The sequence below is a fragment of the Rhamphochromis longiceps genome, linkage group LG10 (assembly GCF_057381845.1).
Source record: "Rhamphochromis longiceps isolate RC_006_pf linkage group LG10, R_longiceps_female_GT1.1, whole genome shotgun sequence".
In the NCBI taxonomy this organism is placed as follows: domain Eukaryota; kingdom Metazoa; phylum Chordata; class Actinopteri; order Cichliformes; family Cichlidae; genus Rhamphochromis; species Rhamphochromis longiceps.
In genome coordinates this window covers 810,568-828,287 of record NC_140566.1, presented here as the reverse complement: position 1 = coordinate 828,287, position 17,720 = coordinate 810,568, and the positions used below count along the sequence as shown (strand labels likewise).

Here is a 17,720-nt window from a genome sequence, read left to right as displayed (position 1 = left end):
ATATAAATATTTAGGTTTATATCTAGACAACAAACTAGACTGGTCCCTGGATACAGACAAACTATACAAAAGGGGAAAAATCACCTCTTTTTGTTAAGGAAACTAAGATCACTTGACATCTCTAGTAAACTCCTGCAGGTGCTGTTCTGTCAGCCTGTGGTGACAAGTGTGCTGTTCTATGCCGTTTGGAGAGGAAGGATCAGAAAAGGCATGCAAAGAGACTGGACAAACTAGTGAGAAAAGTTGGCTCTGTAATTGGAGTCATACTGGACACACTGGGGAAGGTGTTGGAGAGATGCAATCTAAATATGTTAGAAGCCATCCTGAATAACCCTGATCACGAATATCTTTATGGAACAAAAACATCCCATCATTACAAGAAGACTCTACTCTCTATAACGTAAAACAGACAGAGGCAGAAAATAATTTGCCCCCACATATTTTTAACTCAAATACATATAGCAGATGAGCTATGTCAGACATGAATTTCCCATTGGAATCAGTAATTATTGTTATTCAGGTCATTCACAAGAAAAGAAAAAGAAATCCATTCTGGGTTTTTATCAGTTAATTAGTTCATTTCCCATCAGTCAAAACAAAACAAAGCAAAAAAAAAAAAAAAAAAAAAAAAAAAAAAAAAAATCACACACACAAAAACTCTACACCAACCAGGAAGCAAAACAAGTATGAATCCCACCCAGTACTCCATAATTCTGTCATGGTCTGCAGAAGCAGACTGTGAAGGAGGACCCAAGTGCAGACACGGAAGGAGACAGAAATGAGTTTAAACAAAAGGAGAGCCATTCATTATGGCTGATTAAACATAAAATACAAAACGAGGTAAAACGAGGGAATGTTAGGGTGTCTGGGTCGTCAACCCAGAGTTTTCAGTTTTACAATATTATTGAACTTTGATTTTGCCATTATTTATCATTTCTAGTCTTTTGGTTTCTTTGTTAGAGTTGTCTGCCTTCTGGTTTCAGTCTCTGTGTTCAATGGTTGCTCTGTCTCCCCTGTCAGCTGTATCCCCTTGTCAATTCCATCTTTCTGTGTTATGTTTCCTGTTTTACTTTGAAAGTCCGTGTCTCATGTTAATGTGTCTGTGTTTGCTTCCCTTGTCTCATTAGTCCTGATTTGTCCCAGCTGTGTTTCCCTCCAGTATCCCATTCCCTGATTGCTCTCTCTGTGTATTTAAGCCCTGTGTTTTCTTTTGTCTGTGTCACGATCTCCCTCATCCCACACTGCATGCGAGAAACTACAATGAGGAAACATGAACATGACCATTGATTAGCATTCAAATATCTCAGTGAATACATAAAGATTACCACAAAGCAAGAAAGCACGAGACAAGGCTAATCAAAAGGTATTGGCTGAAGAATATGCTTATTACGCCAACCCTTTTAACAACAGATCTTTTTAAGCATGCAGCTCATGTACATAGGGCTCGAAGCAAAGAATGAAGCAAAACAAACAAACAAACAAAAAAAAAAAAAAAAAAAAAAACTTTCCACCTCACATGAGTAACTACATTAAATTAAATTTCATAAAAATAATCAATGCAAAACAATCAAGAGTTTCAGTATTATTATTTTTGCTCTTTTCATTCTTGATTTATATATTTTTCTAATACTCTATTTTTACACGTTTTTAAACAAGGAAAATGAACTCCACCTTTTTAAATCACTGTCATAACTATTCCACAAGTTAACTCCTCTAACAGAAACACATCTCTGCTTTATGTTTGTCCTTATCTTGTTTTTTTTGTTTGTTTGTTTTTTAAACAAATCTGATCCCCTTAAGTCATATTGAAACTCTGACTTCAAACTGCTTCTGAGTACTTGTCATGAAACGCCGTGTGGCAGGCAGGAGATGAGGACTCAAAGTGCAGGACTCACAGACTCAAGGGATGAACTCAAAACCACAGCCTTATTTGCTGGTCACAGAAAAATGGGCATACAAAGTAAACTAAACTGGGAAACAATAAACTAAAACACACAGGGAGATCCACACAGCAAGAGGGACAACACGACACTGACTCAGAGAAACACAGGGTTTAAATACACTGGGAAGTAACGAGGGGAATGAGACACAGAAGGAGGGCACAGCTGGGAGAAATCAGGACTGACGACACAAGCAAAGCAGGACGCATTCACATAAGACACGCCCATCAAAGTAAAACAGGAAGTATCACACAGAGACGCGAACTTGACACGGTGGAGACAGCAACTAAGAAACACAGAGACATAAACCATAAGGCAGAGGACTCGAAGAACCAAAATACACAGAGGGAAACTCAAACAGGCAGACACAGACTTACACAGAACAGAGGGGACACAGAAACATGAAGGGCAAGGGATTGAAACTAGAAACCATAGAATAACTCACAAGTACAATAATACAAAAATCACAAAGAACTAAACATGCTGGGTCAGGAGACCCAGGACCTTGACAGTACTATGGCAAAGCAAGTTATTTTGTGCTTTATACATTATCTGTGCCATTTTATATTCAACTAAATCATAACATTTCAGGGTATTCAGAACAAAATGTTATTTGTTTCTATATAGTTTGATTCATTTATAATTCTTATAGCTCTTTTTTTGTAACTTGAAAATAGGAAGAGTATTTGTTTTATATGCATTACCACATATCTCTAGACAGTAAGTCATATATGGAAGCAACAGAGAACAATAAAGTGTGTATAAGGATTTCTTGTTCAGGACAGTTCAGTTTTGTAGAGAATGGTTTTTGACATTTTTGTTTTCACATGGTTTATATGAGACTTCCAGCTCAGCTTATCATCAATTATCGCTCCAATAAATTTATTTTCATATACTCTTTCAATTTCAATTCCATTAACCCGATATTTGCCAAAAATAATAAATTTTGTTTTCTTTCTATTTAACGATAACTTATTTATATCAAACCAGTTTTTTAATATATTTAACTCCTTTTCCACTGTAGTCAGAAGCTGTTCTAGGTTTTTACCTAAGCAATACAGAGTGGAATCATCAGAAAATAATACACATTTTAACAGTTTGGAAACACTACATAAATCATTTATATATAATATGAATAATTTAGGTCCCAGCACAGAGCCCTGAGGAACACCACAAGTTACCTTCAACTTCTTAGATTTTACCTTATTGATTTCTGTCATCCAGGTAACTTTTCATCCGCTTGTATGCCATCCCTCTTATACCATATCTCTCTAGTTTATTCATTATTATAGAATGACCAATTGTATCAAACGTCTTTTTTAGATTAGATTAGATTAGATAGAACTTTATTAATCCCTCGGGTGGGTTCCTCTGGGAAATTCGATTTCCAAAAAAGCACAGCACCGACAGAAGTTACAGAGTTACAGAATATTATATATATATATATAATACACACACACACACACACACACACACACACACACACACACACACACACACACATATATATATATATACATATATATATATATATATATATATATATATATATATATATAAATACAGAGACAATATAAATAAAATATACAAAGGGGATAAATAGAATAAATAGGAATAAAAATAAAAATACAAGTGAATTGCACATTTCAAGTATTGAGTCTATTGCACCGTTGACTATTTACAAAAGTATTGCACAAAAGGTATTGCACAGTGAGGTGAAGAGGCACTACAGCTTAGTTGTTCCCCCCTCCTTTGTCCTCCTGTTTCCCCTCCCTCTCCCCTCCAGGGAGGAGTTAAACAGTCTGATGGCGTGTGGGACAAAGGAGTTTTTAAGTCTGTTAGTTCTTGTCTTTGGGAGAAGCAACCTGTCACTGAACAGACTCTTCTGGTTGTTAATGGCCGTGTGCAGAGGATGTCTGGCATTGTCCATAATGTCCATCAGTTTCTTTAGTGTCCTTTTCTCTGCCACTGTCACCAGAGTGTCCAGCTTCATGCCGACCACAGAGCTAGCCCTCCTGATCAGTTTCTCCAGTTTCTTTAAGTCTATAAAAACACCAACAGTATATTCCTTATTATCTATTGCAGTAGATATCCCTTCTACAAGTTCCATCACTGCCATCGAAGTGGACCTTTTCGCTCTAAAGCCATATTGGTTATCACTTCGGAGATTATGCTTCTCAATATATTTATCAAGTGTATTAACAAATAACTTCTCTAAAATTTTTGAACCTGAACAGAATCATGAAATCTTTAACCTTACATGACATAGGTCATCTGTGTTGCTTCCCTCTAACAAAGATGGAATGAAAACACACTGACTAAATACTCACAGGAATTGATCAGGGGAAGTGGAAACACATGGAGAAACAGCTGACTGGAATGAACATAATGAACCCACAGGGGAAGTAAAACAAAACACGTTGAACATGGAAACACACAACTCTTCAAGCTTCGCCATGATCCTCTTTCGGGTTAGGTTCAGGTCATTGATAAAGGAGGTGGCTGACATCCAGAAGTCCTACCAGTGGCTGGACAAAGCTGGACTGAAAGATACGACAAAGACACTAATCATGGCAGCACAGGAACAAGCTCTGAGCACAAGATTCATAAAGGCTGGGGTCTATCACACCAGGCAAAACCCCAGGTGCAGGCTTTGTAAAGATGCCCTGAGAAAATCCAGCACTAAACAGCAGGGTGCAAGATGCTAGTGGGCAGGGCATACATGGAACGCCATAACTAAGTAGCTGGCATAGTGTACAGAAACATCTGTGCCGAGTATGACCCGGGAGTCCTGAGGTCAAAATGGGAGACACACCCTAGGGTGGTGCAGAATGACCGAGTTAAGATCCTGTGGCACTTCCAGATACAGACGGACAAACTGTTGATGGCTAACCAACCGGACATAGTGCCGGTAGACTGTAGTGATAGATGTAGTGATACCGAATGACAGCAACATCAAGAAGAAAGGAACACAAGAAGGGCTCAGAGAAGTGCTGAAAAAAAGTGGAGGGTGAAGGTAACGGTGGTCCCAGTGGTAATCAGAGGACTCGGTGCAGTGACTCCCAAGCTAGGAGAGTGGCTCAAGATCCCAGGAACGACATCCGAGATCTTTGTCCAGAAGAGTGCAGTCCTAGGAACAGTTAAGATACTGCGCAGGACCCTCAAGCTCCCAGGCCTCTGGTAGATGACCCGAACTTGAAGGATAGACCGCGTGCAGGGGTGAGAGGGGAATATTTTTAATATTTTTTTTTTAATTGTTACATCACGGTCTACTGGTACAGAAGTGCAACATAAGGGTTAAAAGGAAGGTGACCCAGCCCCGGTCCCCAAAGCCAACCCAGGTTCAGCCCTGGATTTACCTGGATTTGGGGCCGGTGTCCTGCAGGTTTTAGATGTGTCCTTAATCCAACACAGCTGATTTAAATGGCTAAATTACCTGCTCAACATGTCTTGAACTTCTTCTCTACTTTTTCCACTCCTTAATCATCCACTCCACGGACAAAGCTATTGAACTGCGTACATTTTCTGTTAAGCATTCTGAATTTGGTTTTTGCTTGCTATAAATTGGCCTCAAACCACACTATAGCAGAAGAAAAGGAGGATGAGGCACCAAAGTTAAAAATGGCGGCCACTTCCTCACTTTTGGAGCAGCACAGGAAGGCATTGGTGAGTGATTTCAAAACATCTTTCAGCCTACTGGAGTCGAAGTTTGACGAAGTCCGGTCTGCAGTGAAAGATCATGGTCAATGACTCAGATGTTTAGAAACTATTTAAGTCAGTGGGTTAGGGAGCTCCACAATGTTTGTTCCAACCTCAGCAAGTCTAATACTAAACTTTTGGCTAAAGTAACGGACTTAGAAAGAAAGAAATAGATGTCAAAACCTGCGTATTCTGGGACTTGAAGGCGTTGAAGGTTCGTTCCACAGAATTCTTTGTGGACCTGCTTAGTGAGGTCTTCAGGAAAGACAGGATCGGCTGGAGATTGCCAGATTTCAGATTACCCTGAAAGCCTGTTTATCTGGTCATTACGTTTATCTGGTCATTACGGAGGGCTGAGGGACAGCCCTGTGAGTAGATTTTTCTGATTTTCTCCTACTCTTGGGATATGCAAGGACTTTTGTTCATGTTTCAGCATTACAGATTCATCTTCTTTTCTCTTCTCTCCTACGATTTACAAGCAGGTACACCATACTTATTCTAGGATTGATTATTTTCTCAGATAATCGGTTGTCTTCGTGGGTCCAATCCCGTGAATACCAGAGGATAGTAATATCATACCATAAAATGTGTTATCAAAGACTTTTCCTGATGTTCCTCAATCCAGACGACACTGGCATTTTAATTCAACTGTACGGCAGATGACAACCTCCTAGAATTCATTTAGGAACAAATAAGCTCGTTTTTACAAATAAATACCACAGGAGAAAGTCTAAGGAGCTTGGAAAGAAAAGCGTCTGGACTTCTTGAACTTTCTTGCAGACATTTCATCTGAGAAGCTTCTTCAGTTCTAAGAGCAATTGGTGGAGAGTCCCAGATTTTGAGCCCTATGGGAGTGTCCCCAAGAGGGTCACGGACCCCCTATTGATCCTCAACCTAGTCACACGAGCCAAGCTGTGAACGCGAGTGTGGGTCACAATCAGCCAAGGTTTCGGGTGAACCCACTGTGAAACCTAGCCCCACCCTATCATGTGATTTACTGAGGCCAACAGGCCCAGGATGTGTGGGCATTAAGGCACCTGGGAAGGGATCTCAAAACTGGATTATAGATGGCAGACAGTTTGGTGTTGTAAAGAAGTCCAGACGCTTTTCTTTCTTTAGCTCCTTAGACTATGAAGACCTGGATGACTGAGAACCTTCACAGACACCACAAGAGTGGTCTATAGCCTAATAATTTGGGATACACTGAAAACCTTCCTCAGGGGTCAAACTATTTCCTAAACAGCAAATATAAAAAAAGGCCCGTATATAATCACTTACTTTAGTTAACCAAATTAAAGAAATAGATCTGCTCTGCGCTACGGTAAAAAACCCAGACTTATACAACAAGCGCGTGGAACTTCAGACTAAATTTGATCTCCTTTAAACACACTAAATTGATGGTCAGCTTCTGAGGAGTAAGAGTTTGTTTCATATTCATAGCGACAAATCAGGTAAGACGCTAGCTAACCAGTTAAGGGGCTTTCAGGCAAAACAACATATCACAAAAGTCAGAATGAATAATGGTAATATCACCTTGGATTTTTCCAAAATTAATGATATGTTTAAGACTTTTTACTCTCAACTTTACACCTCTGAACTCCCACAGGAAAGCACTTTAATGGATAACTTTTTAACGCTTTGAACATTCCTACGCTTTCCTCTGATAGTAAAAATAGATTATACAAACCCATAATGCAAGAGGAGCTGAGCGCAGCTAATTCCTCACTGCAGTGTGGAAAATCACCTGGACCTGATGGATTTCCCATAGAATTTTTCAAAGCATTTTCATCATTGCTTTCACCTCAATTATGTCTAATGTGCATGAATCGGAGCGGATTCATGCACGTGTTGTAAACTTCCGCCATCCTATTTCAAGGCAAGTATCACTCTTGTCCCAAGAGGAATGTCCAGTGGAATGTTCGTCCTACAGGCCAATCTCTACATTAAATGTCGATGGTAATATTTTGGCTAAATTTTTGGCACGCAGGCTGGAAAATAATTTCCCATCCATTATATCAAAAGATCAAACTGGTTTCATTAAGAATCTTTACTCTTATTTCAATATCTGTTGTCTATTAGATATATTATACACCCGTTCCGGTCAGAATCCTGAGTGCATTCTTTGCTTAGATGGGAAGAAGGCATTCAATCAGGCTGCTGCCAATATTTATTCCCAAATCCTTTGATTCTTTAAATTCAGTTATATCATCTTATATATGGAGAGGTAAACACCCCCAGTTGAATAAAGCTCTTCATCAAAAGTCTTGGACTAATGGCGGCCTGGCACTGCCTAACTTCCGGTATTACTATTGGGCAGCAAATACGTGCTTATATCTTGGGTCTATTTCCAAAACAAAGATAATTGCCCTTCCTGGGTGTCCATGGAGTTGAACTTGGCTACAGATTCATCTATTCTGGCTCTGATTGGATTTTCACCCACCCTACCCCCAAACAAGAGCAACTGATAATCCAGTTGTCTGGCTCACGGTGAGGGTGTGGGCTCAGATGAGGAGGCATTTAGGCTTAAAAAAATTAAACATCTTAAAATATGTATCTCCCACTGTGATAAACCATGGCAGACCTGAAGACATTTTCAAGCTTTTCAGGATGCTTTATTGAGGCACACGGTTGCTGAATACACACATGAATGGCTGCAGTATCCCAGCTGTCAGCCGACACATCCACAACACAACTCAGACTGTGCAAAGCCTTTTCATCTCACCTACAGCAGCACTGCAGACCACGCCCCGCCATATACCCCCATTGCCCGACAGGCCGGCAAGCCATCTAGCCGAACCTACTGTTCCCCCCGCCCAGACCGTTGGTGCTCCTGGGCCCTGGTGAGGGACAGGGATGTGACCACTCTGGCGGTCGCCCACATATCCAGCAGCGCCAGTGACAATGTGGATCCAGGGGACGCCCTGCGTACCCAGCGGCAGCCCTGGAACTGGTCCAGGGGGCCAAGCAGCGACAGCGCAGTAGACGTAGAAGTGAGCCGGGGCTCACCGAAAGCTGGTCCACCTCCTCCACCGCCAGCAGGCATGCCTCCTGTACACTGGCAGTCGCGGACCCTTGGGCACCTCCAGCAACAGTGTGGCAGGTTCCTCCTGCGCTCTCCATGAGCTGACCTCCGGCTCTTGCTGAGCAGGTGGTTGAGCTGGTGGCGAGCCCAGGAGATGCTCCGCGGCCCTCCTCCAGGGAGCAGGAACGGGCACAGATCCCTGCCGGGCATAAGCTGCTACCACTTGATGAGTAGGGATGGGTGCGGCGGCCGGCTATGTCCTGGCTTGTCGCATCCTGGGGCCTGACATGGTCGTCAGAACAGCCTGGACCTCCTCCACGCCAACGCTGTCGGGGAATGCCGGTGAGAGTGAGAGTGCCAGATTCTTCATTACCTGTAGATGCTGCTGGGTCCAGTCTTACAGCTCTTCTGTGCTGGCCATTTTGGCCACCATTCAGGCCGACTCCTCCCCTTGGCGGCCAGTTTGTGGGTCTGCCGTGCCCCCCATCCTGGGTTTCGGCACCACTGTGATAAAACAAGGCAGACCCAAAGATATTTTCAAGCTTTTCAACATGCTTTATTGAGGCACATGGTTGCTAATTACACACATGAATGGCTGCAGCATCCCAGCTGCCAGGCGACACATCCACAACACAACTACTCAGACTGTGCAAGGCGTGATAGCAGATGCCACGCAGGTGCATCCATCTCACCTGCAGCAGCATTGCAGACCATGCCCCACCACACCCATATACACATTTTTTCAGATATCTGCAGATCAGACATTTTCTCAGACATTCTCAGACACTAAATTTTCCAATAGCAGCAGCTGCAAGGTCAGGGATATGCACCTTAATGTACAGGGTGGGCCATTTATACGGATACACCGTAATAACATGGGAATGGTTGGTGATATTAAAGTCCTGTTTGTGGCACATTAGTATATGTGAGGGGGCAAACTCCTCAAGATGGGTGGTGACCATGGTGGCCATTTAGAAGTCGGCCATCTTGGATACAACTTTTGTTTTTTCAATAGGAAGAGGGCCATGTGACACATCAAACTTATTGGTATTGGTATTTTTTTTTTCGCCTGTCCCGTTTGGCTCTATTGCCATCAGAATTACTGTCTAAAGGCAAAGAAAGATGCCCAACGGATTTACTTTACCAAATGGACCATTGCAGCCTTGCCGTATTGGTCTATTTGATTCACCTTTGCTTTTATTGTTTATTTTATTTTATTTTCACTTGCTAAACACGGGACAGACTTGACTGGGGAAAAGAAAAGGGAGAAAGAAAGAGGGAAAGAAAAACAGCGGGGAAGAGGAACGGTGATAAAGGGGCAAAAAACAAAAACCAACAAAACAAACAGACAAAAATACATATATCAATCACCTGGATCACCTGTTGAGAAAGAAAAAAGAGAAAACAAGCAAAAAAAAGAGAGCAATATAATAAACAACATCATCGCGATGATCTATGGGAATGTAACAGTAAATACTAAATATTAAACATTATTGTGCAGCACGTAAGATCGACAGTGCACAGTGTGCTTTGAGGTAGGAGCCAAAGAGGGTGTAGTTTGTGTCTGTGAGCACCCGTGTGTACACCTGTGAGCATGAGCGCGCTTGTATTTAAAAGGTTCCTTCATGTAATGATCTGCTAGAGGGTGTGGGGGAACCATAGCCCCGTCCTCCAGGGCATGAAGCAGGTATGGAGGAGATCCAGGCTCCAGACATCCAGAGCCCCTCAGAGCACAAGAGACCAAGGAAGACAAACGGAGGGGCAACCGTGCCACTATCCCAGAAAGAGCTGAGGAGAGTCCCAGATGAGGGGTCACTCAGCAGCCGTGGAGCAGCTGTGCCAGAGTGACCAAGCCCGAGGCCAAGGGCACCCCACCCCCCGAAGGGGCCCGAGCGAGCCCCAGGCTCCAGGCCCCGACAAGCAGCCACCAGGAGTGAGACGGTGCGTACCTGGACGCCCATCCCCGGACACAGAGAACCACCAGTGCACCAATGTGTGGGGGCATCTGCCACTGGCACGTGGAGTGGTGGGGGGAGATAGGTCTCCATACCTTCGAGGGCCTGAGATGTCCCCAGAGAGGTGACGTCTGATACCCGAACTGACATATAGACACAAACATACAGGCACACACAGATACAAACATCCATTCCCACCCTCATGCTCTCATATGCAATTACTCAGCACTCACCCAACATGGAGAAAGATATAAATAGACACTGTACACACAATCACACTCCCAAAGCGTACTCTAAGCCCCAGATCTAGGTACCCTTGTCCCTGGAGGGGGAAACTGCACCCAGACCCTGGTAGTGTTACCCTCTTCCCTGGGGTGGAGAGACACAGACCGCCCCAACTCCGCAGCAGCAGGGAGGCCCCACATTCCAGACCCCAATTGGATGGCCGACTCCTCCTCCCAGCTCCCCCGCCCCAACAGGCAACAGAGAACGGGGGGGTGTGAAGACTCCAAACCTCCCTCCGTCCGCTCATAAGTAGTGTTGATGCATGTGTGTTCCAGGAGGGCATGGAGCTACCTGCCAGAGAGCAGCAGGTAAGCGCATAGCCCCTCCTGATAGCCCTCAATGTATACGTGTATTTAAAATTGAGAGGTGGGCAACGACGCCAGGGGTGAGGTTGTACACCCTGATGGTCATCCGGATGCTGTGTAGCGTGCCCACCCCCAAGGTTTCGGAAATGTCCTAATCTAGAAAAATACTGGAGAGACACATTTCAAACTTTGGCACTAATTCTTGGATAGCATGTGGGTCCTAATCCATTAGCTACACTTTTTGGCACCACTGGAGAGACTGATGCACAGTTGATCTTGTCACAGTGTCACACACCGTCTTTCACTTCCCTTGTGGCTAGGCATTCAACCCTGCTAAGATGGAGTAGCTCAATGGCTGAGGGACCTTATGTGTTATTTAGGCCTCGAAATGATCCATTATTCAATTAGTAATACCAGCAGGAAATTTTACAAGGTGTTGGGGCAATTCCTGAAATATTTTTCCCCACTTCTAGCACTACTCAGTAAATTCTCTGTTTTTGTTGCTGTTGTTGTTTTGTTCTGCTTTTTGTTTTGTTTTGTTGTTTTGTTGTGGGTTTTTTTAAACTGGCTCAAGGGACAGGGCTATTGTGTGGGATGGGTAGGGGGTAAAGTGATAAAAGCAATTAAAAGATATGAGAATGTGTTATTAAGCTGTAATTTATTACATCAGCTTAAGCAATAATTGTGAAACCTACTGTATAACAGTTGTGTGTATCTCTTTTTCTTTGTTGTTTCAATCTAATAAATATATATTTAAGAAAAAAATGTATTTAGAGCACACTAATAAATTGTCCCACACTGATAAATTACTGCAAAATTGTTAAATTAGGAAAAAATGATATTTTTAAAATAATGCCACTGCATTACCATTTTTAGGTCCATTATTTCAAATAACACTGAAATAATAAAGTAAAATAATTGAAATCATTGTCTCTTCTCTCCTTTCTCACAGCTGAGCCTCTAGTAAAGGAGGTTAAGAAAACCCGCATCAAAAGAGAAGACTTTCACATCTTGAAGGTGATTGGCCGGGGCACATTCAGCGAGGTGAGCGAGAATTGTACCTACTACTTTATATGAGTATAATTTTTAGGTATTGACTTAAATTCTACATTTAAGAATATGAATTATTTAGCTGCCTTTTTATGTGGAATGGGGTTTTACTGAAAGGAACTGGACCTGTCTGCAATGATACTACTTACACTCCACATAGTTTCTTCTTAATCATTTCTACTAGATCTTTTAATATCAACATGTCAAGGCCACCAAAATGGGTAGAACTCTGTCACGGCGGGGTATGCCAGTGAGTTTGTGAAAAGGACCCAAAAGCAGACACTAGAGAGGTGAACTGAAGTTGAAACCAAGAGTGAGCTATTTATTATGGCTGGTGGACATGAACATAAAACACGAGCAAAGGCAAAACAGGAGCGACAACTAAACTGAAACCTAAAATGGGAAAACTAAAAAACTACTGTATTTTCAGACTATAAGGCAAAAAAACCTCACTCAACTCATTCTTCTTGCTTCCTCCACTTCCGTACCATTGATTCATTAATGTTGAATTCTCTGCAGTGGCTCTATTCCCATGTTGTTGCAGTATATTAATGACTAACCTCGTATTGTGGATGGATTATCTCAGTTGTTCTCCTGACTGAACTTTAGTCCGTTTATAGCATCCTGCTATGCAATTGCATTAGTCCCTAACCATCAGGAACCCTCACGGTAACTTTTATCGTATGGAAAAAAGTTAGTGTTCATCCTCCATCTTCACTGTGTATGTTATACTAACATAGCTGTGTAGCTAGTGATCACATAGCACATCATTTCATTATATACCAGCTAGCCCAACTTAAGTAACCCTACAAAAGTCACTGCTGTTTAGGGTTTTTTTTGTCTTCATTTATGTTGGAAGTGTTAGCAGAGCTGTGCGTTTTAATTATTCAGAAATCTCTCAGTCAGAACATGCTATATCATGTTTAGGTGGAAACTAGCAAGCTAACTTCCTGCTAACTTCTATCTCCGTTAAATTTAATACATTCTGTTTTCGTGGATGCCTGGATGAGATGAAAGAATTTAGATAGTTTTTAACTGTCAGTGATGCCGCAGTGTTCGGGACCTGAAGGGACAGAGTTTAGGACCCAGATTACTCTGCGAGGTTCCTAACTACCGTAGCCGTAATGCTCTGACAATCCATCAAGCGGTGCAGCTTCATAGCTTACCAAAGTCATACTAAAACATTTTTGACAGATTTTTGAGTGCCGTGTACCACATAAAATCGGTTCGAGGTCAGTAAACACAACCAGAATTCATGCATAAGGTGCACCGGATTATAAGGCGCACTGTTGGTTTTTGAGAAAATTAAAGGATTTTAAGTTTGCCTCATAGTGTAGAAAATATAGTATGAAAACTGTGACATGGCTGAGGTAACTATGAAAACTATAAATCAGCTATGACAACTGTGATAACTATGATGACTATGGTGACTATGACTACTAAGGTTACTATGACAAGACATGGAAGGAAAAGAAATGACCTGACACTGAACAAAGGAAGACAGAGGACTTATTACAGACAAGAGGTGATCAGGGAAAATGGAAACACAAGACTTTCAGAATAAAACAGGAAACATGAAGAGACGTAAAGATAAGATAAGATAAGATAACCTTTATTAGTCCCACACGTGGGAAATTTGTTTTGTCACAGCAGGAAGTGGACAGTGCAAAAGTTATGAGGCAAAAATTAGAATACAATAAGAATAAATACAGTACACAACTGTACAGAATAGAATAAAATAATATACTATATACAGTAGAATAAAATAGAATAAAAATATACAATAAGATAAAAATAGAATACGAATGCTATATACAACTGAGTAAAAATACAACGATGCCAGAAAAGATTATTGCACTTAGTGTTATTGCACATGTGTGGATGTGTGTGTTTGTTCAGTTAAAGTCTTTGTTGTGGAGTCTGACAGCAGTGGGGAGGAAAGACCTGCGAAATCTCTCCGTCCCACACCGTGGGTGCCGCAGTCTCCCACTGAAGGAGCTGCTCAGTGCTGTCACAGTCTGCTGCATGGGGTGGGAGATGTTGTCCATCAGGGATGACAGCTTAGCCGCCATTCTCCTGTCACTCACCACCTCCACTGGGTCCAGAGGGCATCCTAGAACAGAGCTGGCCCTTCGGATCACCCTGTTCAGTCTCTTCCTGTCCCCAGCAGAGATGCTGCCGCCCCAGCAGACCACACCATAAAAGATAGCAGAAGCCACCACAGAGTCATAGAAGGTCTTCAGGAGTGGGCCCTCCACCCCAAACGACCTGAGTCTCCGCAGCAGGTACAGCCTGCTCTGCCCTTTCCTGTAGAGGGCGTCTGAGTTATGAGTCCAGTCCAGTCTGTTGTTCAGATGAACACCAAGGTACCTGTAGCTGTCCACAGCCTCAATGTCCATACCCTGGATGTTCAGTGGTTGCAGTGGAGAATGCTTGTGCCTGCGGAAGTCTACCACCAGCTCCTTGGTTTTACTGGCGTTGATCTGGAGGTAGTTCAGCTGGCACCAGTCCACATATTAACACCGGCTAGACAATATGAAACACACAGACAAAAAATACATGAGACTAACACAGAAAACCTAGGAGAAATATAAATTAAACTCAAGGCAAACAAATAATAATCCTAGAACTTAGCATCCTTTCAATATAACATACGAAGTTATAAATACAAAAATAAACACAAAATGCTGGATCATAGACCCAGCAAAAGTTTAACAAGTTTATTTATACAATAAAGTTCACAAGGGAAAGGCTTTCTGTCAGTGAAGTCTAATGTCCAAACAAAACAGGGAATTCTACCTCTCCTTAACTTCATAGAAGTCTTCACAGAAGACCTCTCTCTCTGATCTCCAGGGTTTTCTGCACAGAACAAACAAGTTAAGTAACTTACAGGCTGAAGGCAGACCACAACAACAAACAAGAGAACCAGACTCACTAACTATTTCAATGATCCAGTGTAGACTGAAAGCAACCTAAATAGTAGCAGGAAAAGACATCCATCCATTTTCTTCCACTTATCCGGGGCCGGGTTGCGGGGGCAGCAGCACAAGCAGAGAAGCTCAGACCTCCCTCTCCCCAGCCACCTCTTCCAGCTTGTCTGGGAGAACACCATGGCACTCCCAGGCCAGCCGAGAGATATAATCTCTCCAGCGTGTCCTGAGTCTGCCCCAGGGCCTCCTCCCGGTGCGACATGCCCCAAAAATCTCACCCAGGAGGCGCCCAGGAGGCATCCTTATTAGATGCCCGAACCACCTCAACTGGCTCCTTTCAATGTGGAGGAGCAGTGGCTCTAGTCTGAGCCCCTCCCGAATGGCCGAACTTCTCGCCCTATCCTATCTCTAAGGGAGAGGCCAGTCACCCTTCAAAGGAAGCCCATTTTCGCCGCTTATATTCGGAATCTCATTCTTTCGGTCACTACCCACAGCTCGTGACCATAGGTGAGGGTAGGGGCATAGATCGACGGGTAAATTGAGAGCTTCGCTTTTACACTCAGCTCTCTCTTCACCTCAACAGACCGGTACAGCGTCTGCATCCGCTGTACCGGATCTGTCTGTCAATCTCCCGCTCCCTGCTTCCTTCTCGTGAACAAGACCCCGAGATACTTAAACACCTCCACTTGCGGGACAATAAACTCGTCCCTGACCCGGAGTGGGAACTCCACCCTTTTCCGGCTGAGGACCATGGCCTCAGATTTGGAGGTGCTGATTCTCATTCCCACCGCTTCACACTCAGCTGCGAACCATTCCTTTTTTTTTTTTTTTTTTTTTTTTTTTTGGAAGTGACATCAGAAACAGCAGCATGTGACATCACGTGATGGCGGAGCTTCAGTTCATCCTTTGTCATCCTTTTTTTTTTTTTTCTTTCTTTTTAATAGGACAGGGGGAAAGAATGAAAGAAAGAGGGGGAGAGGAAGAAAGAAAACCAAAGGGGAGAAGAGACGGTGAGAAGGGGGGGAAGAGAGAAAAAAAAAAAAAAAAAAAACTCCTGGGTCACCTGTATGGAGAGAAAGAAAAACAAAAAAAACAGGGGAGACAGCAAACAACAAAGAGCAACATAATAATAATAAAAAAAAAAGCACCATCACAATAAACTAGCTAGTCATAGATATCAATAGTTACTAAATAATAAACGATATTGTGCAGCACGCAAGATAGACAGCGCACAGTGTGCTTTGAGGCAGCAGCCAAGAAAGCTGTAGTCCGCATCTGTGAATACCCATGTGTACACCTGTGTGCATACCTGTGTGGATCAGCATGCTTGCATTCCAAAGGTTCCTTCATGTAATGATCTGCTAGAGAGTGTGGGGAGCCACAGCCCTGTCCTCTATGGTATCAAGCAGGTATGGAGGAGATCAAAACTCCAGACATCCAGAGGCCCCCAGAACACAAGAGACCAAGGAAGACCCACAGAGGGGCAGCCGCGCCACTGTCCCAGTAAGAGCTAAGGAGAGTCCCAGATGAGGGCTCATTCAGCAGCCGCGGAGCAGAAGCCAGGGGGAGTTGCAGTGACGCGCCCGTGAGCTCCGCCGGCAGCCAGCTGTGCCTGAGTGACCGAGCCCCAGGCCGAGAGGCCGGGGGCACCCCACCTCCAAAGTGGCCCGAGCGAGCCCCAATAAGCGGCCGCCAAGGAGTGAGCCGGTGTGTACCCGGACGCCCACCCCCAGATACAAAGAACCACCAACGCACCGATACCTGAGGGAGTCCGCCACCGGCAGGGGAAGTGGAGCTGCGAACCATTCCAAGGCGAGCTGGAGGCCATCAACCAATGAAGCCAACAGAACCACATCATCTGCAAAAAGTAGAGATGAGATCCTGAGACCACCCAAGTGAAAGCCTTCCGCCACTTGGCTACGCCTAGAAATTCTGTCCATAAAAATTATGAACAGAATCGGTGACAAAAGGCAGCTCTGGCGGAGCCCATCACCCATCAGGAACGAGTCCTACTTATTGCCGGCTATGCGGACCAAGCTCTTGCAACGGTTGTATAAGGACTGAATGGCCCGCAGCAATTGGACACATTTACTGTTAGCTATTAGCACCAGCTGTCAGCATCAGCTGCTAGCCGCTGCGCTGTCTTCGGATAGCCGGTTTCTGGACTGTATTTGTTGCTCCTAATCTGTGGAACAATCTTTCCCAGCACATTAGAGGGGCCCCTTCACTGTCCACTTTTAAAACACGTCTTAAAATCCATTTTATCTCCTTGGCTTATGACACAGTCTGACCCTGATTTTATTATTTTAATCTAATGTGCTGATTTTATTGTTTTAAATGTAATTCTCATCAACATTTTTATACTATTTTATTATTGTTTTTGCTATTTGTGCTAATATTATTATTTTAAATGTCATTTTAATAATCATCTTATTTTTTATTTTTTAAATATTTTTTATTCATTTTATATTATTATTATTATTATTTATTTTATTTATTTTTCTTATTTTTTAACATGTTCAATGTATCATTTC

General features: G+C 43.0%; 1 protein-coding gene across 1 annotated transcript in view; it reads left to right on the top strand.

The window, feature by feature from the left end:
* The window catches only part of dmpk (DM1 protein kinase), a 95,060-nt gene that overhangs the window by 6,047 nt on the left and 71,293 nt on the right, over positions 1 to 17,720 (top strand). The window contains exon 2 of the mRNA XM_085419802.1: positions 12,159 to 12,250. Within this exon, the coding sequence (XP_085275928.1) occupies positions 12,159 to 12,250 (92 nt within the window). The remainder of the gene's footprint in view (positions 1 to 12,158; positions 12,251 to 17,720) is intronic.